Raw genomic sequence first — 27,286 nt, 5'->3', positions numbered from 1 at the left:
ACAGCACCATCAATTTTGACACACATTCAAGCATATATGCACTATAACCATAAAGAAAAAAATCTCAAACTTGTACAGTCCCTAATATCATTAAACATTAGACTCCTAACCAGTCAATCTTTCACTATTAAAGGTTAACATTCATGTCAAGCATAAAACCAAACAATGTAAACAATCACCAAACATTTCCATTAAGCATTACACATCACAAAACACTATAACATCAACAATGCGACTAGGGTTCACACCAAAAGTCCACAGCGGCCTTGTAAACTCACCTTCCAAAGAATAAACTGATATGACCTTATTCTAAGACTCAATTTTGATTTATCTCTTTTGAAAGGGAGAAGGAAAAACATTCGTACCGGGTTGCAGATTTGCTTCTCTTTACAGCGAGAAGTGTTCTCAGAACCTTCAACAATGGTGGTAGAGCCTTCAACAGTTCAGCGACGGCAGAGTGCGGCAAAGCCTTCAACAGCGGCGAACCTTCGACAACAACGAGTCTTCAATGAAAGCGAGTCTTCAACAGCAGCGAACCTTCGACGGGAATAGTCAACGGCGGCAGCCTTCAATGGCGGCGAGCGAGACAAACAGAACGGAACGAGAGGTTCGGAGAAAATTGTGATGGAGAAAGGAAATTGGAAAACCTAATTGTGATTAGAAATTGCGATCGAGAAAGAAATTGGAAAAATTGAAACGAACAGTTAACTATAGTTAACTGTACTCAAAATCAAATAAGTTCAGTTTTTTTAAACTGAACTATTAATGAGTATAATTAGTTTTTAGTAAAAATAGTTTAAGTTTTTTAAGTTTAAAAAAGTATAGATAAACTATAGTTTAAGTTTTTTAAGTTAACTATGCCCAACCCTATTAATAATAGGAGATGAGAGCCTATTCATTAAGTACATGGCATGGGACACAACATAAGACCAATAAGCATAGGGGATATTAGATTGGAAGAGTAAGCTACGGGTTATATTCAATATATGTTGGTGTTTTCGCTCTACAACAGAATTCTGTTGTGGGGTTTCAACACAACTAGTTTGATGTTCAATGCCATGAGATTCATACATATTAGAGCAATTAAACTCAGGTCCATTATCAGTTCTAATGATCTTAATGGTTTTGTCAAACTGAGTTTTAATTTTTACAATGAAATTCTGCAGTAAATTTCTAGCCTGACCTTTATTTTACATAAGAAAAGCCCAAGTGTGTCTACTACAATCATCAATTACGATGAGGAAGTATTTATGCCCATCAATAGAGGGAATAAAGATAGGTCCCCATATATCATAGTGTATAATTTCAAAACAATTAGTAGAAACAGAAGTACTTTTGGGAAAAGGTAATTTATGTTGTTTGGCATAATGACATATATCACAAGCATCATTAGAAGTAGTTTGAACATAAGGAAAATTCTTGCATATCTTTTCAACAATTCTGTGTCCAGGATGGCCTAGCCTATAATGCCACAAGTTTATGTTTACATGTTCATAGGAGAAAACAGACTTAAGAGTTAAATCTTGGTCAGAAACAGGGAAAGATTGCAAGTAGTAAAGGCCTTTGTAGATATTAGCACATCCAATCATCTTCAATGTGGAATTGTCCTGTATTTGACACAACTTAGAAGAAAAGGTTAGTGTGCAGTGTATGTCCCTGGTTAAACTTTGGACAGATATTAGGTTGAAGGAAAACTCAGGTATGTATAGAACATTAAAGATAATAAAATACTTTGAGAATTGAACAGTTCCAGCATAATGGGCAGTGACAATGTCATTATTTGGCAGCCTAACAGATATAGGTTTAATTTTATGGAAAGTGACAAAGCTATTTTTGTCATGGGTCACATGATCAGTGGTCCCTGTGTCTATAATCCAGGAAAACATACCTTGTTTGTCCTCCATGGTGTTTCTTTGTATTTGACTGATGCTGTGAGAGGGGTTGTCAACCTTTTCTATCATCTGTAATAATCTTTGTATCTGTTTTGGAGTAAAAGTATTAGGAGCCGAATTAGTGCTGGTCTAGGCAATGTTAGAATGAGTTTCTATAGAGGCAGAATTCACAGAATTCCATTCATTTTGTCCTCCTTTTTCTTGGAGTAACATTCATCCACAATATGGTTCATCTTATGACAGTAAGAACATTGTTTTCCATAATTTGGATTTCTTCCTCTCTCTTCCTTGACTGCAAGGCCCATTACCACGTCCATGAGGCTTCCAATTTTGATCATTTCTCCACTGATTTTGTTTGTCAGTAGTGTTGGCAAGGACCTTAATTTCAACATTCTGGTTGTTGTTTCCAGAATCATGTCTTTCATGCCTTTCTTGTTGTATGGTGAGGGAAAAGGCACGATTAATACTAGGGAGGGGCTCCATTAGCAAAATTTGAGTTATGACAGTATTGTAGCAATCATTCAAACCTTTTAAGAAGCAAACAACATGCTCCATTTCTCTGTATTTGTGAAAAATCTTGGACAAATCACAACTGCAAGGAATTTTACATGTACAGCAAGGTATGGGTCTAAGGGACTCCAATTCTTCCCATAAGATCTTCAAATCAGTAAAAAATTGACTTACGGTTCTTTCTCCTTGTTTGATGGAGTGAATCTCTTGAAGTAAGTCAGAAATCTTGAAGTAATCTCCTTTAGAAAACCTTTCTTTAAGTTCTTCCCATAGCTCTCTTGCATCTTCCACATATATAACACTTTCTCCAATTTGTGATGAAAGAGTCTTGATGATCCAAGAAAGCACCATCATGTTGCACCTCTCCCAAGAATCAAAAAGAGGGTCATCTCTATGGGGTTTTTGAATCCCTCCATCAATGAACTTTAACTTGTTCTTGGAGAGAAGAGCTCTTCTCATGTTTCTGCTCCAAGAAGCATAATTGGTCTCATTAAGAACCTGAGAGATGAGAGTAAGACCAGGATTTCCTCCTGGGTGTAGATAGAAAGGGCTAGAAGGATTGTTAGTTTGGTCTGTGTGTTCCATGACTCCAAGAATTGCTAAGAGAATAGTATAAAACCCAAGAGCAAGGCGCAGCAGAGGCAGAGCAGGTACTAGACCTGCTCTGATACCATATTAGAACCGATACTTAGGACTGCTGAAGAGAGAGAGGCTCGTGCAGTGAAGAGCTCTGGAGGTTTCCATTGCAAGTGAAGCACTGGAAAAGCTGAGAAAAAAACAGAGAAAGAAAACCAGAGAAAGAAGAAGGAGGAACGAGAAAAGGTAAACACTTTATTACTTTGTATTGTTTCAATCTATGTGAAAAGTCCTGTAAAACAGAAAGAAGAGGGATATTTTGTAGAAATCCCTAACCTATAATAGAAAAACAAAGAAAACCCAACAACTAATTGCTGCAATAAATGAGTAACAAACTAAACAAAGAGAGTTAATAATTTTTTTATTATAAAATTAAAGATAAAACTAATTTTATGTTTTTTTAATTTTTTAAATAAACATTTTTGTGTTGCGTTAGAATCGACTAGACCGACTTTCATATAGAGTGTCCAACATGAAGTGGATTCTATTAATATTGGCTAAGACAATGTTAAATAACATATAGATTTATTTTTGTAGCTTCAACTCATCTTTGCATTAATCTTCATGTTTAGCTACCTTTTCTCCGTAAAATTTGCTTACTACATAGACTTTAAGGACTGTGTAGGACATAAACACTATTCCAAATATGAAAATTTCGCCTTAGAATTTTTGTCTACTGAGCTAAACTGAAATTTTCTTCTATATCTATTTTTTTTTCTAAATCTGGCATTGCTTCTTATTTTCTAAGTATCCAAAACACTACCGATATGATTTTGTTCCGATATGATTTTGTTCAGAAAAGAATTAATGTTACGAGCAAGACATCAATATTTAGAAAATATTATTGTTGTATTAAGAAAAATTATCAACAATTTGCAATGTGACATGTGCAAGGATTTGATTAAAAAAAATTAGAATTTGTTGTTCAAGTGATTGTCACTCCCCAATTTGGAAGTCACCCCATGTCATATATTGATAAATTAAATGAATGATGGTGTTATTATGGTGAGTTTCAAGCTCTTTAATTGCTTTAAACTCATGTTTTCGTTGTTTGTTGATTTTTGTCAACTAAACTTAACGATATTTGTTACTCATATATACAGTTTTTACAATATTTTTAAGGCTTATGTGATCCAATTCTCCAATTTGAAATTAAGATTATTGATCTACTTACACTAGACCATGTTTCGAACCCAACCCCACTATGAGACGTTAATTAGGAAGATCACAATTAACCTTACCCATGCATGAGTCAACACCTAACAAATCCATACAGTTCTCTTATTGTTAAAATGAAGGGCACAATAGAATCAATTGTCCTCATAGTCAATCATAATCATATATTTGTAATTTCAATCATTCATAAATGTTTTACTTTTTCATTCAACTTTTCTCTAATCTCTATACCATATTATCTTCTAAGATTAACAATTAAATATTATAACTCAAATTTTTAAAAATATAATACACCACGCAAGTTAAAAATTCAGAAGCAAAAATAATTATAGTGAAGCCTAGACCCTAAAAATAATTATACCAAAATCATCGTATGTAAGCACAATTTAAGTTCAAATTCAATTGCATTGAAGTCGTCACATATAAATGACTTCAACTCAAAATCAATTTAACTAATGTATAGCTTTTGTTCAACTTAGTTTTTGACAAAATTCATCACACGATTTTAGTTGAAATTATTTTAAAAGAAGTTGTCCCAATGACGACTTTAATTGAATTATTTTTCAAGAAATTGGCACATTCAATAAAGACTTTAGTACAACTTATTTTCTAACAAGTTGTGAATGTTTACCACGATTTAACTTTGTAGAAGTCCCAAAACCTTCACCTTAATAAGGAATTTAAATACATAATTAAATAAAATTTGATGGAAATTGTCTTTAACCCCTATGACTTCATATTAACGAAGAAGTCCTCCACTGTTTTCACAACTTCATTTTCTTTCCACACACCTGTTTAACCTATCATAGCATCCTTAATTATGTAGAGAATACGCAAATAGTCTAGAATTTCTATCAATCAATGTTATATCACCTATTCACTTATCATTCCAAAATCTCATCTTATCTCCTTTTCCATCTCTCCAAAAACAAGTTTCACCTATTCATGGATTCTAACTTCTTTCCATAGGTCTCGTATTTCACTTTCCAACCTCCACTTTCATTTTTCTAATAAAACTATGTTAACCCACACAATTTTCCAACCGCCGGCATTTTGAAAACCCATAACAAGAAATATAATTACCGTCATGTTAGATTCTCTTACTTATATTTACTCCTGACTTTTATCTTTCACCTCCTCTATTCACTATAATTCAACAATTAGTTCTCATTGAAACGAAAAAAAAAATGTTATAAAACACGTCTTCTTTTATTCACGATTAAAACTGCAATCACTCAAAACCTTTTAACGATCTTTGTATAAACAAAGGTCCAGATATTGTAAGTAATAAGGTTGTTCACAATTTTATATTTACAAAAACAGTATCAAATTCAACTCTTTTATCATAAATAAATTAAATATATGAATGAATAACTCGCAACTATATCATATACATCACATCACATCAAAGTATTATACTTTCTGCATCTATGTTAATTCAATAAATTAAATGGCAAATAAATTTATTTACTTCATAATGAAGGTAAAGTTAAATTTAGAGGTTACTAGGATACTCGTAAAAATTATTAGGTTTATACATAATATACTTAAGTATCTCAATCCATATACATATATAGTGATCAACATATGAAATGGTTTATCAGAATACATTAAAACATAGTTATATCATTCTCTATTTTCAAAACACCAACAAGACCTATACTTCTATATTAATACTCTTATTGTGTCAATACATCATCTTATACAGTAAATAAGTAATCATTTACAACAATGCAAATACATGTAATTGGAAAATTGAATTATAGATAATTGCAGCATTTTTTAGTGAGAATTTTCTTCTCCTTTATATTAACATTTGATCATATTAGAGTTCAATACAATGAAGATTTGGATTTGCGTCCTCGTGGTGTAGTAGTGTCTTTTCTCCATTTGTTTTTCACTTTTCTTGGCTTTCCCAGTATTTGTGGTTCTTTATTCTTTTTGTTTTCATCATTTTCTCTATTATTCTCCAGTATTTATTGTATATTTCGAACCTACATTGAGAATGAAGAAAAAACTTGAACCTGCATAGTTTAAGCACAGACACAAAATTCATTAATTGATAAATTTAGAGCATCAACTTCAGTGAAATTTGAAGCAACTGCAATCAAATTTTTAGTTACTATAAACTACTTGCCTGAGATATAATTTAAAATATACCAAATTGAGCAATAGAAGTAAAAGTAGAAACTAACCACTTAAAAGAGAACCTTCAGCCCTTTGTGTTTGTTCCATTAGTGAAGAAGTTTTGTCCAAATTCAGAAAATATACAGTAAAATCAGTAGCCTGATCATAGTGTCAGCTTTATATCAATGCAAAATAACAAAACAAAACAAAAAATATGTATACAAACTAACATTGGTGTGGAATAAGAGTAACTACAAATATCCTACTTTGGTACTTCCCTGATTTGATTTTGAGATTTTTGATTTTGAGATGAATATATCCTCACTCATGAAAAAAATATATATTTTCGTATTTGATTTCTTCTTCTTCTTCTTACTTGTTTTTGTTCATAACTATGAGAATATCCATCTCTCAATCAAATCCTATTGTGTTTAATCATGTTTTTTCTTAAATCTCTTAACCAAATTAAAATTTAATTAATCAAAGTAAATTCTTAATTAATTATAGTTGAAATTATTACCATCAATCAAAGTATATTTTCAATTAGTAGCAAAAACACGTTTAATCACATGAAAATTCTTAAATTCAATCAAAGTAAATTCTCAATCAAACCTAGAAACTCTTGAACTCATATGATCAATATGCATGTAGATTCAAACACCTTATGATGCAAAAATCATTACTTTTAATATGATCGAGACATGAAAGACATAGAACAAGAACAACCGAAATCAATAATCAAAAGAAAAAAATTACATTAATTCAACTTAACCTTAGAATCCATAATGAAATTACAATGGAATAGCCCTAGAAGCTTAGCCCTCCATGAATGGAGTGGACCACATGGTAAAATAAAAGTGAGAGGAGTGATGGATGATTGCTTCCAGTGGAGGAGTCTGAGAATGAATGAGTTATCCTTTTTTCCTCCCCTGGATCTCTTTATATAGAATTGATTAGGCTTGGGCTCTGAGTATTTTGTTGATAATATATTTTTTGTTGATATATTTTCATATTAAATCAATTATCTTAAAAATATCAACTGAATTATCTCTTAAATTTCATTAATTTCCTTCTTAAGTTTTCAAAATTATAGAAAAAACCCCTGAAAGTTTATCTAATTTCACTTTAGCCCCATCTGAATTTCCCAAATTTCACAAAAGCCCTTCAGTTGACCAGTCTTGACTAGGATTTGTTGATTCTTTGACCAGGTCTTACCATGTTGATTTGTTTGACCCAGAAAAATTTGTCCAATTATGGTCTGCCACGTGTAGATACCCTTTCCACCCAAAATTAGGGTTTCAAATTGAGAAAGGGGGTTTCATTCTACGCCGCGAGATTCTGCAGAACAAGGTTTCCCCTTTGCGACGACGCATGCAAGAAAGGATTATGGTTTGGTGATTTCTGATGTAGGTTTGATTATGCTAGGGTTGGACGCTCGTGGTGGTTGAAGAATGTTTGCGAGGATGAGGGAGAACGGTGGTTGATGTGATTTACGATTTGATGCTTCCACAATGGAGGGGTTTCCGCGTTTTGCGATTTATAGTTCTTCGGGGTTTTGGATTTTATAGGTCTGGTGGAGAAGATAATTGTGAAGCGCTAGGACGAAGGTTGATGAAGGAAGGTCGTGCGACGGCGCTAAGAATGTTGGGTGGTGGCCTAAGGGTTTACGCGAAGGAGATGAACGAATCTATGAGGCATGGCGACGCGATTGGGCATCATGGCGGTTGCGACATTTACGACTAGGGTTTTTGCGATCGCGACAGCTTGCGGCATTGACGACTAGTGTAGGAAAATAACCAAGAGGGGAGGGGTGAATTGGTTCTTCTAAGAGCACACACAAAATTTTATCTTAGTTCGAATCAAAAGATTCTACGTCCAGTTGTTAATCACTATAAAAGAGTGATTAACTTTTTCACTAAAAATCAGTTTAAGATTACAATAAGAGTAATGAAATGATAAGAGCAGAAGACACCTTCCTTCAACACACGAGGGAATGAACAACAGCTTAATCAACTTGATAGAGAACCTCTTGAACCTTTAGATACATTAAAATCAAGCTTCTCCTTCTTCAAGACTTTGATCAAGCTCATACTTAAACTTAAGAACTTCCTCAGATCCAATTTTGTGCTCTCAAGAGTTTAAGTAACCTGTAAAAGGTTTAGGAGGCTTCTATTTATAGGCCAAGGGTCAGAAAATGAGAAGACAACTCCCAACTACCAAAGATCATCGATTATCATAAATGATAATCGATTATTGTAAAACCCTAGACAATATTAAAACTTGCGGAGATAATCGATTATCCTTAGTGATAATCTATTATTGCCGAGATGAAGTCTTTTCTACTTTTGCTTGTGATAATCGATTATCCCCTATGATAATCGATTATTGTCGTAAGAAATCAATAACAAACAATAAGCTATAAGACTTCTAATTGCTTACAATATAAAGATAACTCTTATACCTGATTTCTACAAAGAATGTTTTTAATAATTAATGTATTTATTTCTACAAGTCTTCAAGTGCATCATCATCAAAATCTCTTTAAACCATTAATGCTTCTCATTGGGAACAACTAGGTTTTTGCAATTTGGGATTTGTAGGTGAATCTAAGCTTTATGATGAATGCGAGAATGCAGATGTTTCCATGGTTGATGATATGCCCTCACAGTGGTGGTTAAACGGAGCTGCTACGGCGCAAAAAAGAGGCTATGGGTGGTGGAAGTAGTGGCTTGGTGGTAGCGGCGCCTGGTGTTGACGGCAATGACATTCTGCAATTTTAGAGGCTAGCTTGGTGGTGGTGGCACGACATGGTGTACGGAGATGAGGATTAGGGTTTCTGATAAAGATGATGATGAAGTGTCAGGAGGGATTAGGTGGCATGTTCTGGTTGGTTCACTAATGAGTACAAGGATCAATGATGTGGCATCATTTGTGTGATTTGATCTATTGGTGAGGATTTGGACACGTGGCAGAATCTGAGAGTTGATGACTAGTTAGTGGAAGGATAGGTGTGTATAGGGAATTAGGGGGTTTCGGAGAAAAGGCTTAGTGTTTGGGCTTATTTGTTGGGCCTGTTTCAGAAATAAGACTATACATTTGTAAAAATAGGAGTGCATTAAGCCCTTTCTCTTGAATAAACTAATTTCCTTTTGAGAATTCTAAATTTGGGCCTTGATTTGCAAGTTGGGCCATTTATTTCAAGGCTTTGAATCAATTAAAATCTAAAATTAGCTGCATCAATAAAATTTATCACATCCAAGAATAATTTATGCGCTAAAAAACACTTTTTACGTCTCTTTAATTTCCAAACCTGATAAATCCAACTGTCGCAAATCATATTCAAATCAACCATTCACTATAAGAATTTGGCTTATTACCGAAGGCCTATGTTCCGTAAGTAAATAAGTGCTTTCGACGGTCAAAATGAGCATTATAGACGGGCATGGTGAAATGTAATTACCGAAGGCCAAAAGAGCATTACCGAGGGGTTTATGGCCTTCGATAAGAGACTCGACCCCCTTAAATTAAGTAATTGGGGGTATTGTAGGAGGTCGTCCCGAATTTCGTAAGACCCTATACCTCTATCGACTTCGCGTGGTGCTCCCCATTCCCTTCCTCTCTATTCTCGTCCCCAATTTGTGCTTCCCATTCTCTCCCTCTTGCTTTTGTTTGACGTTTCTCTTCCTTTCCCTCTCCCTTTTAGTCTGTCCGGTGGCATTGTGTGTGTAGGGTTTGAGTGGTTTTCGACCAGTGCGTTGGCGTTGCCGTCAAGAGGGTGGTCCGTTAACATCATGGTGTGTGGATGTTGCTGTCAGGAGGGTGCTCCTGTGACGTGAGGGTGTCTGTCTTCGTCAAGTGAGGCAATTGGAAGACGCATCGAGGTATGTTCTTTACTGCCTAAATTTATATATTGGGAGAAGAGAGATAAAGTCGAAATAAAATGCAAAGCAATTTTCTGTAATAATATTACACCTAAATAATTTATAACAACACGTATATTCATATCATTAAAATTAATTTGAATTGCTTTAGTGAAATGGGAATAGGAATAACAAGAAAGAAAGATGCAGATTAATTGGTAGAAGAGTGGTTCTTGGTGATATGAGGAAGGAACAAATGCAGTATACTTACCCATTGTAGCATGTTTAGATGGCTGAGTTGCCATAGCAGAGATGAGAAGCAACACGCAGAGGAAGCAAAAGAAGAAAGTGGTTTTAGTATTCATGTTTTCTACTAGGTTAAGAGTTACTATGAGATACAAAGAACATAGTTTCTCAATATATAGGTATTTATAGTGATCAAGGAAGAGTATAAAAGAGAACTGAAAGTAAATGATAGGTCTTGGTTCAAGACAGAGAAGAAAATGGAGTAAATGATCCTTATCAACACTGACTGAGCCACTAAAGGGTTAAACTGGGACAAGTGTGTAAATTGAGGTAAGTAAGTCTAACACAAGATGGCAAGTGGCAAGTGACTAAGGGAGTCTGCAAACTCGTTTCTTAAAATATCTAACAAAATTTCTACAAACATTAAACGAATATTTGATATTCGTGCTGTATTTTTGGTTGATCAATATCTTAATGTTCTGCTTGAAGTTCTGGGGGAGTCTTGAACTTTATCTTTATCTGAAATTTGTGATATGTTGAATTTAACTTTATCTGGAAATTTCACTTGTACTAATAATAACAGTAAAAGAATTTGTGAAATAGTTGTTATGATATATGATTTGGTATGGATTGTATTAGTTAGGTTTTTTGTTCCATGAAAGAACAATGAACAATTCTCTCGTGGTTTGTTTTGGTACTTTAATCCATGAATGATGAATTTGAAAACATAAACCAAGTACAAGTGCCTCTGTCATTGGTTCTAATCAGTCATAATTAGGCATGAAACATTTTTACGATGTGTAGGTTTAGATTACCCTTTTGAGTTTAGTATGAAGCTTGTTTTTTGATTGATAGTATTCAGGATATCAGTCTGAGGTTCCCATTTCTCTTACACCATTTGTGAATCATTCAAAACTTTAGTAGGTTTATATATGGTGAAGGAAACAAAGTCAATTTAGACTTACCTTGCCAAAAATGTATGAGGTTACTAACAAGTTACCTCTTAAACTAAAATTACCTTTATAATCAAAGGACAGGACTGAAAACCAACACACAATCAAAACTAGACTCCTAATTTTCGAACTCTAATGTGACAAAATCTATGAAATTAAAATCAGACTTGACAACATCCACTTGACACCATTTGTTGATTCTAGGCTTTTACTCAATCCAACCAAGTGTACTTGCAATGTGAAATTAAAATTAGACTTGACAACATCCACTTATACCAAAAATGAACTCAGAATGGGTTTTTGAGATGTGAAAATGCACAGAAGTTGCTTTAAGGTCAATTAATCAATTCCAGGAACTTTATGTTATGAAATTACATTTGTTTAAGTTGGGAATTGGTACAGAAACATCATAGATCAGAATATGACCTCCTAACAGCCCATTATGCAAGAAAATAAGCCTAATGTACACTTATTTTAACTAATGTGAGCATCCTAACATGTCTAAAGTAGTGAAATGAACCTAGGAAACTATTCAAAAGCAAAAAATTAGGTACAACTCAAAATTTGAGTAGTTGGAACCTAAAAAAGTGTACTTAAAAGGTGAGAATTTCTAACAGAACCTAATGTACACTTATTTTAAGTAATGTGAACATCCTAACATGTCTAAACTAGTGGAATGAAGCTAGGAAACTTGTCAAAAGCAAAGAATTACCTCAAACTCAAAGTTTAAGTATTTAAAACCTAAAAAGTATGCTTAAAAGGTGAGAATTTGTAACTAGACCTAATGTACACTTATTTGAAGTAATGTTTGGAAGTTTAAACAAGTCCAAATTGATGTATTAAAGTTGTTAGAACCATTGATATGAAATTAGAATGACCTGTAGCAGTTTGGTTGAGTTAAATTTGAGTTTTAACATGTTTGAATTCATCAAACAAAGTTTCTAAAGTGGTTAGTTTTGATCTATAGCTGTTGTTGTGTGATCTTGAGTGTCAAACCACCAATTTTTTCATTTGTGTTTTTGTTTGGCATTTAGACCATGGTTGCACATCTTGCAATTTTATATCCTTACAAAAATTTGTTATCAAACTTGCAGCCCACCAAGGATTGGTCTGCTGATTGTGATTGTGTAGCTAGTTCTTCACTAAATTTGGTTTGTCACTAGATACTTTTATAGCTACTTGATTGCCTAAATTATGTTAATATGTATTATATATCCATGCTTTTATAGATATTTGATTCCCTAAATTATGTTGATGTATATATTGTATGTTCATGTATATTGTATTTCATTTATTAGACTAATGCTTTCTGTTTCTTTCATATATAACTTATGTATTTTCTATTTCATATGTACACTTCTAACTCTAAATTATGTTACAGGCACAAGCTTTGGGACAGACGGTTCATGTTGATGAGGTCTTTGCATAGACTCATGTTCGAAAGGGCACTAATGAATTCGTTAATGAAAGATCTCGGAAGACTCATGTAAGCAAATAACATTGTTATTATTAGTAATTTTTCATTTATGTTATTCTATCATTCCCTAACATTGCTTTTAATGTTTGAACATGAAGAATTTTCTACGAGACTTTCACAGGTTAAATCTGAACATAAGTAAGCTCCTACACCGGATGATGCGAGTAATGTAGAAGACGACATCCGTAGGACAGAGTGTTGGGTCAACATCGTTGGTGGGAAGAAAAAGGGATGAGTGTACGGTGTAGGACAACTTGTTGCAAACTATACAACATCGAGAGGAGGTACTCTGAAGCACCAACCTTATTCTTCCACCACTACTACTGACGAGGCTCTTGTCCGCCTTACGCAGGCACTAGAGCAACGTGACCAGGAAATCACTGATTTGAGAGTAGAGTTTAGAAACTTTAAGGCCCTAGTCATGAGAGTGTTGCCTGAAACTTCACATGATCAGTTCATTATCCCTCCAACCCAGCCACGACCCTCCCTGTCACTCGCCATCCCTCAGCAGCCCACATCAGTCCAGTCCTCATTAGTCCAGCTGACATCAGTCCAACCGACATCAGTCCAACCTACACCAGTCCAGCCATCTATAGAGGAGCAAGATGATGAAGATCATTCTGATGATAACTATGTAGATTATTAGTTTTATTTTGTTATTGAACATAGTTTTTATAGAAACATTTGGATATTAGAAACTTTGGATGTTAGATCATTTGGATGTTAGATGAATTGGATGATTTGGATGTTAGAACATTATGTTAGATTGTTTTATGTTTCATTTATAAATACATGTTCTATTGATGATTGGATGATTAAGATGTTATATTGTTTTTCTGATCAATGATTGGATTATTGAGATGCACATTATGCAAGTCTGTATGTGGTTGCAAAATGTTATGCAGGTTTGTTTGTGTTGTGAAAATTTTATGCAGGTTTGTTTGGTTGGATAAGAAATACAATTATGCCTAAGATTTTCTTGGAACTTACCGAAGGCTTTACCGAAGGGCGTAAGCCCTCGATAATTACAGAGGGTCTTTGGCCTTCAGTAATTACCAAAGGCTTACGCCCTTCGGTAATTACCCACGGCCTCTAGTCCTTCGGTAATTACCGAAGGCCACTGCCCTTCAGGAATTTCTAACCGCTTCTGCCCTTCGGTAATTATCGAAGGCCAAAGCCCGTCGGTAAGTTCCCTTCTTTTTGTAGTAAAAATAAGGATTTTAACTCGCCCATTTGACATCGGTTTCGTCGCAACCGAAGCCTAAAATGACGCGGTGACATTTTTGTTATTATCACAAATGTATGTGTCTCGGTTCGAAAAGAACTGAGGCCAAAAGGGGTCTACGACCTCGGTTGTTTAGAGAACCGAGCCATAAAATAACTTAAAATTACCAAGGTAATAACATAACTAGCATTTTTTTTATATAGACTTTAGATAGCGGTTCTTTATAGAACTGAGGTGGTAGAGGCTTATTGCATCGGTTAAAAAAATAATTGAGGTAATAACATGTGTTTAGGTTTAAATTTCGCGAATAGAGGCATTTCTAGACAAAAGGCCTTCTCTTCTTCACTCCTCTGTCGCGACTTCACAAGAAGGGGGAAGCACCCATCTTCATCCTTTTCTTTTCTTCTCATTTCATTTCACCTTGTAGTGAGGGAGGCACGAACCTCCTTTTCCTCATCTCCAACTCTGGTTCGTGTTTCACATAGAGGAAAGACTACATTTCGTTTTTCGGTGTTGGTTCGTTTCTGCAGGAAAGGAGGCGACTTCGACGGCTTAGGCGCATCTTTCTTTCTCGCGATGAGGTGGATGCGGCGCCTCCACAATCGTTTGTGTTCAGGTGTCTTCGCGGCAAAGGAAAGTCGCGTCTGACTCGAGCTTTGGGTGATTTCCTTTTTTTTCTTTTATACAGATTCGCGGTACAAAGTTCAGGGTTTCTGACCTTGTAGCAATTTTGGATTTTTTTTTCAATCTGATTCGTGCGCTTTGGGGCTAGGGTTTGGGATTATGATTTGAAAATTTGGGGTTTTTGTGCTTGCAAAATTTTCTTGCAATTTGAGATTTGAAATTAGGGTTTTAATTGTTCTCTAGTTTTGGGAATTTTTGTTCTTGTTATCTGATTTTACGATTTGAGGATTTTGGGTTTTCGTTTCGAGTTGGGTTTTTGATCTCGTGGTCTTGCTTGTGTATTTTATTTTGTGGTTGGGTCTGGCTATGGTGCTTTCCACATTCGAAGTAACCTAGAGGGTGGATGCAGGTTGGATATTAGTGGCGATAGTGATTTTAAAAAATTCCATATAAGAGCACATGATTTTAAAAAAAAGGGCTTTTGCATCGGTTCTAGCTTGAACCGCTGCCATAGGCCCATGTTATCACCTCGGTTGAACAGAGGTAATAACTCCTCCACCCCTTTTTTTTTCTTTCTTACTACTTCGAGTGCAGAAGAACCAAAGCAGAAACCTTGGGCATTTTACCTCGGTTGGAACCGGGGCCAAAAGTTCCCCACCTTTTTACCTCGCCAGTATAGGCCTTGGTTCGAAAACCGAAGCGTATTGTCAAAAACAACCGATATCGTTTTCCTTTGCTGCACTCCCAATTATTTCACTAAAAATTTAAAATTAGACTTAAAATATAGATTTAAATATGCATTCATCACCTATATAACATGCCTACCACCAATAAAGTGACACCAACTTTTCAACAATTGTAAGGCCGCAATAGTAGTGTTATATTTTGTGCAATTGGATTATTCTAACCTATACATTTTACTAGTATTATACCATGGACCCATTATGATATTTTCTATTCTGAAGTGTTCATAATACATCTCATACGCCTGATTTCGTAATAGAAATAGAGTCACTATGATGGAAAATCCCTTAGCCATGGTCAAGCACTTTCAAGAGAGTGAAAGTTATCCTTGAAGATGGTGTCAACTCTACCTTGTGGACCACCATTGGAGCCATCATGAAGCATGGATTGAAGAGTAGTGTAGGAATTTAGGCCATTATATTAGGCCATGTAGTGTAGGTTTTTTTAAGGCTTGTATTAATGCCTAAGTAGCATAGGATTTTCCTTAAGGTTAGACATCCAGACCAAGTGGAAAGTGTGTGTCATGTGTCATGCTTCCATTGGTGAGGATTTACTTTTTAAAAGGTACCCACATGATACCCTAGGAGTGGAGAGGATTTACTTTTAGTAGTGGCCACATGGAACTCTAGGAATGGAGATGATTGTGTTTTGTGAGTGGTCACATGTCCTCCCATCATTGGAGAGGATTTGTGGACACTTGTCCACTCCTTAGAAGGTCTCATTTTTAGCCAATGAGAGCAAAGATGGGAGATTATGCTTTTAGGGTTAGAAGAAGACACCCTTGGCCTATAAATAGAGGTGTCTCCACTCTTATATTTCATCTTGGAAACTAGTAATGTTATGCTGCCAAATTGTAGCCTCATTCTTCCTTGATCAAGACTAGAACAACCCTAGAGGCCCTTCTAGCCACCTACCTCATTGAGTTGGCCTAACTTCTCCTTGAACCTTCAAACTACACACCATCTCCATCCTATGACCACACCACCATCATTTGCAAATCATATAAACCCTTTCCCACCCATTTCCGCAATCATATCCATCATTAGGACCATCTCCTTGCTTCCTTCTAAGCTTTGACCCAACCTAGCTCAAGGAGGTTGTCATCATACTATCACTATATATTGAAAATCTAAAATTGTACTTATACAGTTCCCTAACAATCCAGATTTCAATTTCCAATCTTATTCCATATTATTTTTGTTACATTTTTCCTTTGCTGACACAACCTTTTCTTTATAAGTGGAAACTCCTAAGTTATTTCTGCATAGACTTTAAGTACTCTTGTCACTTTCTAGCAAGTTACACCCTACCAATCTAGTCTTCTTCAAAGTTAATGAAAGGGAAGCTCATCCAAATACATCCATCACTCAGGTTATTAAGATATCTTCTACATATTTATGAACTTAACAATAGTACAAAATAAGTTTTTTAAGTCTTCAAATTTAAGTCTATTTTAACAATAACAAATTTAGTAAATATGTGGTGGCACTTTTGTAAATAAAAATCCATATTTTAAGTCTATTAATTTGTTAACAAACTTGAATTTTGATTTTAAATCTGTTAGAATACAAACAGACTTAATTTTTGTATCTGTTAATTTTTTTACCAAACTTAATTTTTTAAGTCTTTTCAAATAAAACAAGACTTTAATTTTATATGAATTAAACCTAAATCCATGTTTAACCTAATTTTTCATCACAAAGCACATAACACTTCTTCCTCCACTTTCTCTTTCTCCACTTTCTCTCGCCTTCTCACACCTGCTCACGCCTAGCACCTGCATCTTTGTGCCAGATCTCTTTGTCTATGCGTCCTAGAGCACACATGTTATAGTCGCCGCCTCACAGATCTTGTCTCCCCTCCTACGTCGTTCCTGCTACCGTCGTTCCCGTTGTCTCGACCGCCTCTCGCGTCACCTTTTTCGCCGCTTGCCTCGCCGCTGTCGTCGTTGTTCGTTTCTCGCGTTGTCGTTGCTCACATCGCATTGCCGCTGTGTTCAGTGCCTCTCGCGCTGTCACTGCCTCTTGTGTTGTTGCGGAATCGTGTTGTGTTGTCGTTGCTGTACAAATGAAAAAGATTGCTCTTGGTTTGTAAGGATTAAGAATTAGGATCTTTGTTTTGTTTTTAGGATTTTAGATTTTAATCTTGATGTTATGGTGATTTTTAGGATTAATAATTTTTATGGTTTTTTTGGGAGTGATTACTAATCACTCCAATTTATTTTCCCTGTTTCTAATTTGTATTTTGTTATGTAAAGAATGTGATTGGATTAATGGATTCTTGGTGTATTTCTTTGGTTTTGTGAAGAAGAATTGAATTGCGAGAATGATTGTTTGTATTATGTTCCAATTTCATCTTTATTGGGTATGGAAATTTATATAAGAAAGATGAAATTTCTAGTAATTGATTGGGGTGCCAATGGAATATATGATTGGATTTGCAATTTTGGGTGAAAATTTTAAGTATGTTGAATAACAATAGACTTAAAATTTAAGTCGGCTGAATCTAAGTCTGTCGTAAAACAGACTTAAAAAGCCCAAAATAACAAACTTTAAAAGTCTATTTTGTACTAGTGTAATAGATATAAAAGTATAAAGTAGTATGATAACCATATCGCTTTCACACTACAAATATTGTTATATCCTTAGCCCTTTTGCATATTTACTTAATGTAATTCCGCACCTCAAGATGCCTTCTATGAATCCTTAAAACCAAGAATTTGCCTAGCCATTAGCAATATATACTACTAGGTTATTCCTGAAAACTTGTGACAGAGCCCCTTATATAAAACAATGGTTATATTAGTTTTCAAGTTAACATACAAAATCAGAATATACCTTAACCCGAATGTAGCTTGTTGTTTTGAATCATCATATAAAACTTTAAACGGTCTAGCCAATTTGAATAAAACAATTAAATTTCCATTCATAGCTAGATTTTGAATAGTTACTATATCCCATTAACAATTGAGCATGTACACTAATCAAAATATGCTTTAAGTATCATGTGTAATAGCTACTGAATCCCTTTACAAATTGCAATAGTATTGTCTATCCCTAAAATACGAGAAAAAAAATACTTATTATAAACCCCTAAACAACTTCAATAAAACTTTAAGTATGGAGCATCTTTCAAGATTTTTATAATATACTTTTAGAGTAAATTTACAAGGTTTAATTAAAAATACAATTTAATTTTCATACAATTGAAGAAAAATTAAAATTTCCTCACTTACATAATCATAAAAATGCTACATAATTCAGAAAATAATTTCTTCTATACATCATTTTTATTATATCGTAACGCACCATATGAACGTGTCAATAATTTCACAAATTTCGCATCAAGAACTTTAAAAGTTTGTTCTTTAGTATAATTTGGTTTTTTCAAATCTTCTCCTTTTGTTGTATTGAAGGAAGCTCCATTTTCAAAAATATCCCTTATCGAGTAAAAGTTCCATGTACCTCCACTTTTATCACTACTTTTTCTCCATGTCACCTACACATAATAAATAATTAACATTAATAAAATCTCAGTATTATATATATATATATAACAAATAATTTGGTAATAAGTTAGATAACAAATACTTCAAACAAAAGTTTTAAAATTTATTACCTCCTTATTTCCTATTGTTGGTGCTACAAAGAGGTTAGCTTCACTTTTCATACTAGGTTCCATGCTTCCACCAATGGCATATTGAAGCCATCCTTGATAAAAATTGTTGGCTACGTGTGCATATCCATGACGAATCCTGGAAGGTTAATTGTTTTTAATAAGAGAAAATAGAATTGTTTATTACTTTGCGTATTTTTAACTAATGCTTATTCACCTTGGCATACGTTGATTGCAATTAGGTCCAAAATGATTGTACATCACTGTAACCTTCATATTCTTATCTCTCACAAATCCATCATCATGTCCAAGAAGCATAACCTTATCTTGATTTTTGAACCAATTATTGGAGATAGTCACATCAGTAGAACCCCGTGTTGCATCAAGCAAACCATCTTGACAATCATAAAGTGTATTATGGTCAATCCAAATTTTTGAAGCAGTAACTAATCTTATTGCGTCTCCGTCTACTTGACCTAAAGGAATCACCTTTCCTTCAGGCCCCATCACAATCCCAGGGGCTTGAGGTTTGCAATGGTGAACTCGAATGCCATGGATAATTATGTTGGTGGCCTATAATCAAATAAGAAAAGTTGCATACATATTAATAAATCATGAAAATAATTTCCTAATGTTTATTATCTTCACAAGCTTAATTAGTACCAAGTATTAATTACCTTAAAAATCATTAAGCATGCATTATTAGCGATGTGGACATTAACACCTCGACCATCGATGGTGGTAAAACTACTGATGAGAAGGGGTTTCTCTAGTTTAATTTGCATGTCCCTTTGGAATGTGATCCACACTTTACCTTGGATAATAGAAGTTCCATACCTCAAGGTGTTGGGCTTGGGATTTATAGGATCATCACTAGGGTCACTAACTTTATAATGAATGAGGTCATTACCAACGTTGTTTATCATCTTGCCAGCATAACCTACAGAACATGTGGCTAATTGATATTGGTGTCTCTTCCATTCAGGATTTTTTCTCCAACATCTATCAATAACATTCAATTTCAAACCATTTATTCTTGATTGCTTTGCAAAACTAAATTTTGAAAGAAAAAATAAAATCAAAAGACCCGAAAACAAGTATTGAGGTTTAGGAAAGGCCATAGCAAATAATTCTTATTCTTAAGCCAAAAGCAATATAAGATAGATGGAAGAAAAGGAGAAGATTTTATAGTATTTGTTTTCTTTTTGTATGAAGTTGTGGTGTAAGAAAATGATTATATATAAGTAAAACATGTTATTGAGTTAGTTTAAGTTGTTTTTTCAAGCTATGATAAGGTAGAGTTTCTCACCAAAGAAGCTATGAATAGAAATAAGTGAGAAGAAATGTTTAAGTAGTTTTAAATCTTAACCTCTTACCTAAATATTAACTATAGAAAACAATTTACAATACTATTTTCCATGGCTAAAATTTAATTTTAAATTTATTAAATACTAATTTATATTTAATATCATGTCTTCTGAGTGCGCAATATCAATGTTAAAAATAAATAATGTTATGAACATTAAAGAATCACAATTAAAATTGCGACGGGATGGTTAGTAAAAAAATATAAATTTTAAACACAGATTTTAGATTTGCAACCATAGTTTATTTTAGAAAACTATAGAAACATATTAAAAATAAAGTGTAATATATGAAACTAGATTTTGAATCCAAAACTCGGTTTTGCATAGTGAAAGATGTTATCACCTCTAGTACGCTGATCCGAAAATAATATCTCTAACTAAATATACAAAATGAATGTGGTTTTTATACAAAACTACTTTCAAAAATTTTGGTTCCAATATGGATTGACCTCGTTCTTACTTATTTCTATTCAGAACGGAAATCAAGATTTACGTTGTTTTAGATAAGAACAATTTGGAAAATGATTTTGAAAATTAATTTTGGAAAGTTTTTATTTGTTATGAACCAAATAAAAATAAGCTCACTCTTATGTAATAAAAAACTATGAATTACATAGTTCTTAAAAGAAACTACTGGAATTTTTTTTAGTTTTTTTTAAATGTTATCTTTTTAATATTTTTAAATTATTTGAAATTAGGTGTCCAACAACCTGAACTTTGATACAAACACCAAAAGAAAAGAAACAAAAAGTCTAATTATCAATTATTGGAAAGAAAATGTATTAAATTCTAAGATAATCACACACATCCAATACAAAAATATGCAATTTTAATAAGGGTTATTTTTAACGTTACCGGAGGTTTTAACTCCCGGAAAATACCTTTCCAGGGGTTACAAGAACCATTGCGAAAAGTAGTGTCACAAAGTTACCAGCGGTTTTCTACTAATTTCAAGGGGTTTTGGGAACCGCCAGAACTAACCGAGGTTCCGTAAAACCGCCCCTATTACCAAGGGTTTCTGGGAAACCGCCAGCATTCATTGGGTTCTGTGAATTGTCCCTTTTCCAAGGGTTTCTGGAGAACCGTCAGAACTAACCGGGGTTCTACGAAATCGGAACTAACCGCGGTTCTACGAAACCGTCGAAAGTAGCTGGGTTCGAAAAATTTCGAGGGTATTATCCAAAACCACCGGAAATGCTTATAGATTTTTTTTTATTGGGTTCAAATTGCAGAATTTCTTAATTCTGATGCATCAGAGGCATATCTGGTAGTGTAGAATCAAATGAATTGATAATAAGACAAAATATTATTATCAGCATTAATTAGGAGGTATAATGATCAAAGACAAAATATTACGAACTATATATAGCATTATCTTTAGTGCAGTAAACACCTAAAGATATCTAAGGTTTTCAGTAGCCTCTCGATCAAGTTTGTTTTCAGAGAATGGCACACTCCAAACAAAATTCAATGTTATGCCTATCAAACCATTTTCAATTCTCTGCATCCACAGTTTTGCTATAAAAAATTAAAGAAAAAGATGTTCAATACTAAAAATTAAATACAAAGATGTCTAAGGTTCTTCTTCTCCATTACATCCACCGTTTGGCACACTTCCTTGATCTAATACCTACAATATAACATAATAGTTAGTCGGTTATATATTTAAAAAAATATCATACAAATAAATTTAGCAATTATTACCGATAATGGTGGAAATGTAGCAATTTGTGAAGGCAATTGACCCGGATAATTTTGCAACAATAATGATATCAGTGCCTTCATTTCATTGACTTGTTTTGTCAAAGAAGATACCTGTAACATATGAAATTATTTAAAATGTAAGAAAAATGATATCTAAGAAGTTAATCATAAAAAGAACAAACCAAGTAATTGATAAAATATTCATTAACCTAAGTTTGTAATTCAACATTAGAAGCAAAAGTTGGAGATGATCCACTATGAGAACGAGCATGGACTCCAAATACTTTAGATGGGCAAGGACCCAAACTAAGTAGACATTAGTTAATTTCTTTTTTGAGTAAAACACTAATGAATAAAACCTTTGTAAGAAGGGGAAGAGAAGGGAGAGGAAAGAAATTGTTAAAATAGAATGGCTTAATTTTCAACACCAAGAGCGGGGTGAATTGGTGAAATACAAAAACAATGTTTTCTTTAAATCTTTTTCGCAAAGTAGATGACTTTAAAAACTTTCTTGAAACACAAAGAAAAATATTTTTAAGTGCAGAGGAAATAAAGTTGATTAAACGCAGCACAGAGTCAATTGAGTAAAAGTATAGGGATAGAAAAATCAAACAATGCTTTTTATACTCGTTCAGCCAAGACTACTTCCAGTGTCCTTCCTCACCAGGAAGCAAATGCACTATAATGATCAAGGTTTTTACAACAAGGCTTTTATAGAGACCTCTACGTCAAAAATATAAAACACCTATCTAACCCTCTAATCAAAATATAGGCATACAACACACAAAGACCAGCAGCAAGATGTCCCATCTCCTGTCGTCTTCAACCCTTTAAGAAACCCCTTAAAGTCCAAAACGCAGCACATCCTCTTCCTGAAGTCACAACAGGGAAACAACATCAATCTTCAAGAGATTGAATTCCTGATCAACAAAACAGACACCTTCAGTGCAGATTTGATCAGACAGTAAAAGTTTCTCTTCAAAAAATTCTCACAACACACTTTGAAAAAGTTTGTCCAAAGCTACGAGTTTTAATCGACTTACTTCATAATGAAGTCGACTTAAAACTACTGTTTTGCTACACAATTTAAGTTCAACTAAAGTGCATGTGATTTTTCTTTTCTAAAACAATTTTCATGCAATCACAGATTAAATCTCACATATATAACATAGTGAATTGCAATGATCAACACAACACAAACATGTTCTCATATAATCATAATCATGAAAGTAATGAACATGTAACACATAAACACATGTGTTATTAATTATGTGTTGTCATCATCAAAAACCAGAAGCTCTGAGATTGTAGGTTCATCTAAACCAGTGTTTCCCCTATCAACAATCTCAACAGAAATGAAAACTTACATCAAGTGATTGAGTTAGAATAGAGAAAAGTGAGACAAATTGAAACTTACATCAAGTGTCTATGTCACTCTAAACATTCCCAGATGTATGGGACAGGTTTCAGCATTTGGTTCAGTGACTTGAAATAGTTTCAGACATTTATTTGTACCATTGCTTACATATTCTTATTCTTTTTGTCCTATTCCTATATATTGAATTCAAGTGAATATATGTGACATTCATCCGCATAAATAAAAGGGCACAAAAAAATAAGCATACGAAATCTCAAACGCCCAATAGTGTGAATATATGTGACAAGACTAACCTTCCATGGGTGATTGTATAAAGATGATAGATCATAGAACAGAGAGGGAACGCCCTAGAAACAACACCAAAAGAAATCCCAATCAACTATTAGACAACTAAGCTAAACATAATACAATATGAAAAGGAATTTTGTAAACCTTGGTTAAGAGAGGCCTAATATAATTGTTTGCTACTTCTCGAAATTTGTCACCTTGTACGTAGAAAATCTAGCGGTATTCTCTAGCAAATAAAAAGATAAAAAGGAAATTTTTTCATTAAATAAACCACACTCCAATAATAACACTCATGTCGCTAAGAAATATACAAGTGGAGGACCAAAGCAAGGATTCCTTGATCCGCGTATATCTTCATAAATTGTTATACAAGAGAAAAAAAACAAACACTATGCTCACACACTTATTATACTATTAGATACTAAATCCAAGTTTTCTCAATATAAAGCAAGAAAAATTGAAAATTCCATCTCATAATAAATTAAATATCAATGAAGCAATATTTGAATGGCTAACCTATTTTCAGAGAAAGGATGTAATGAATATATACAACTCATTGTGATACAAAGACACATACATATATTTCATACTGATAACATGACAGAAATATTAGTTAAGTGATAACTGTAATACATGAGGCAGATGTTAAATAATAGGCAAAAACAACTACAATAACAATACAAAGCATTACCTTAACAACAGAAGACCACTTGTATTGTTTTTGTACAAGAAATCTAACTGGTCTATTTGATCAGGCAAGTATTGTCCATCTTCTAAATAAAGTCCAATACACTTTTGAAGTCCTTCAAAGTATCTGAATAGTAACATAATCATGAACTAAAATTTAGTTTCAAAAGGCATAATAGACAAATAAGCAATATAACATACACAAATACAATGTACACAATTGTAAATAACATATCAAACCAACCAGAACCAAATTTAAAAGAAAAAACAAAGTTAAACCAATTCTGCCACTGTACCAAAATCACCCCTCATCCATTTACTGGAGAGTATTCAAAAACGTTTTAATTTCTATTAAAATTAGGATACGACATGCACTACTTATCATATAAAAAGAATACAATGTAGACAACGTATGAAACCGAATAGAACTAAGTTCAAAAGAAAAAACAAATTTAAAACTATTCTGCCACTAAATTAAAATCATTCCCCTTGGCCATTTATAATTTCTCTTAAAATTAGAACAAGACAACCACTGCTTATCCTAATCTAATTTCACACAAAACTCACCTTAAGACATCAGGTGGAAACTGAGGAAAACAAAAACATGAGATAAAAAATGAAAAGAAAAAAGAAATATAACTATGAAGTGTAAGAATTTTCAAAAAACCAGACAAGTTAGAATGTATTTCCAATTATTTTTCAAAAAAATAACAGAATATTGATCACAAGTCGGAAACTCGTGGTATGGTTACGGAAATGAGTCTTCGCGAAAGTAAAAGGAACTCATCCTGTGACGAAATGTAAGAAACTCGTGTGAATCGGCTGTTCTTCACACGGGATGGTGAGTTGACGCTGCACATTAACTAATATCTTTGCGAAAATGCTTTTGATATAATACGAATTGCAAAAATAAAAGAGCATAAACATAGAAATCATGAACCTGAAGGAGATGCTCTTTAGAAACGATGAAGATTAGGTTAAACTGAAAAATGAAGACATATATAGAGATGAATACATACTAGGAAGTATTAGGAATGGGAGGCTCATGCAAGTGGAAAAGAACACAGAGAGAATAATGTGATTGAAGATATTAGATGAAGATTGAAGAGATAACATGAACATGCCAGAGAGGATTTGAGATTGAGGAGTTGAAAATGGAAGTGATAAAAATCACTTCAGTAGAGTCCTCACCGCCTCAACCTCGCCGCCTCGACCTTGCTGTCTCGACCTTGTCGCCTGAACCTCAACGCTCAGCCCAAGCAGGAGAAGACACAAAGCAAAAACGAACACGAAGCAAGGGAAAGATTATGATGCGAGGAAGGGGTTTGGGGGAAAATTTGATGAAGGCAGCGGAGAGATCCACGAACGCAGAGGGGAAGATTTTGATGAAGGCAGAGGGAGGGAGGGAGGGAATTAGGTTTACATCTAGGGAATTAAAAATGAAGGTGTAGGGTGAATAATAATATTAAGGACAGGCGAAAAATTATTCTAAAAAATGTATATTTTAGGGACGGTTTTGTTAATAACCCGTCAGAAAGTTTTTTTAAAAAAAAAAAACACTACCTGCTTTTTTAAGCATAGCCGAAACATATTCAGAGTTTCCAAATCAGTAGAAAAAAAAACCCTCCTAAAATTAATTATTTTAGTAGTGGTACTCGTATTTTTATTTTGAAATATTAGACGACGTGAACGACTATACACATATCCGAAGAAGAAGCACATAAAATTATTTTTTAATTAATTTTTCAAAAAAATCAAATATCAAATAACTATTGACATATCAAATATTTTGTTTTAAAGTATATAAGACTAAGTTTATTTTGTTAAAAGGAATTCAGATTTTTAAATTTCTATAAAAAAAACTGCCTATACCAAAGAGACTTTGGCACTAAAGTATATAAGACAAATTTTATTTTGTTAAAATGAATTCTGATTTTTAGATTTCTATAAAAAATTGCCCATGCCGAAGAGACTTTGGCACTGGGCCCAAATTAAAACTCTGGATACATTTAAAAAATAAAGTGACTATGCCATATAAATTCCTTTTTCAAAGGCTTTTGTCTTGTACCTCGCGTTTTTCATTTTACTTCCTGCACTCCTAAATTTTACTGTAATGTTCCTTATAATCGTATAAATTATATACACATATATATATATATATATATATATATATATATATATATATATATATATATATATATATATATATATATATATATATATATATATATATATATATATATGATTAATAAGGTAAGAAATAATTATTATTTACTCACCATGTTATATTTACTCAACATTCCAAGTCATTTTGACGATGTACTTCATTTCTTCTTTCTTCTCTTCTTACGGATTTCTTCTCCATAAAAGCTCTGAAAATCTAGTTCAAACTTCTCCATAAGTTTTCTTAGATTTTCAAATTTTGATTTTAGATTTTCGAAATTTGGTTCTAGATTTTAAAGGATTTCAAAATTAAGTTTGAGTTTTTTAGATTTTGGATTTTGAACATACTAAATTTTGAAATATAGTTTAGGAGCATATACTAGATTTTAAAATTTGGTTTAGAATTGTATCAGATTTTGAAATTCGATTTACGAGTGTCTTAAATTTCGAACATACCAAATTTTAAAATTTGGTTTAGGAGTACATCAAATTCCAAAATCTGATTTAGAAATCATCTTATTTCGAAATTCGATATAGGATTGTCGCGAAATTTGAGCATACCCCATGTTGAAATCTGGTATAAGATTGTACCATATTTCAAAATTTGGTTTAGA

General features: G+C 33.5%; 1 protein-coding gene and 1 long non-coding RNA gene across 4 annotated transcripts; both read right to left on the bottom strand.

Annotated features, from left to right (window-relative positions):
* Window positions 1–18,106: 18,106 nt before the first annotated feature.
* LOC108344201 (probable pectate lyase 4) lies at window positions 18,107–20,206 on the bottom strand. The gene is made up of 5 exons (XM_017582666.2): window positions 19,763–20,206; window positions 19,303–19,658; window positions 19,089–19,224; window positions 18,779–18,968; window positions 18,107–18,162 (listed from the first exon to the last, which is right to left on the bottom strand). Exons 1-5 carry the CDS (start codon window positions 20,204–20,206, stop codon window positions 18,107–18,109), a joined length of 1,182 nt encoding a protein of 393 aa, XP_017438155.2.
* A 1,680-nt stretch (window positions 20,207–21,886) lies between these two features.
* On the bottom strand, window positions 21,887–25,921 carry LOC108345433 (uncharacterized). Of its 3 annotated transcripts, XR_008244886.1 has the most exons (8): window positions 25,701–25,921; window positions 25,450–25,491; window positions 24,514–24,636; window positions 23,967–24,048; window positions 23,828–23,881; window positions 22,942–23,028; window positions 22,157–22,267; window positions 21,887–22,082 (listed from the first exon to the last, which is right to left on the bottom strand). It is a non-coding gene; the product is annotated as an uncharacterized LOC108345433 (long non-coding RNA). The 3 variants fall into 3 exon arrangements; XR_008244885.1 differs by lacking the exons at window positions 21,887–22,082; window positions 22,157–22,267 and having other exon boundaries at window positions 22,743–23,028; XR_001833662.2 differs by lacking the exons at window positions 21,887–22,082; window positions 22,157–22,267; window positions 25,450–25,491 and having other exon boundaries at window positions 22,743–23,028.
* Between the last annotated feature and the right edge of the window lie 1,365 nt (window positions 25,922–27,286).

Source organism: Vigna angularis, chromosome 8, assembly GCF_016808095.1.
Source record: "Vigna angularis cultivar LongXiaoDou No.4 chromosome 8, ASM1680809v1, whole genome shotgun sequence".
Classification (NCBI taxonomy): Eukaryota; Viridiplantae; Streptophyta; class Magnoliopsida; order Fabales; family Fabaceae; genus Vigna; species Vigna angularis.
Note: the sequence above shows the minus strand (reverse complement) of the source record. Positions and strands in the feature narration are given on the sequence as shown.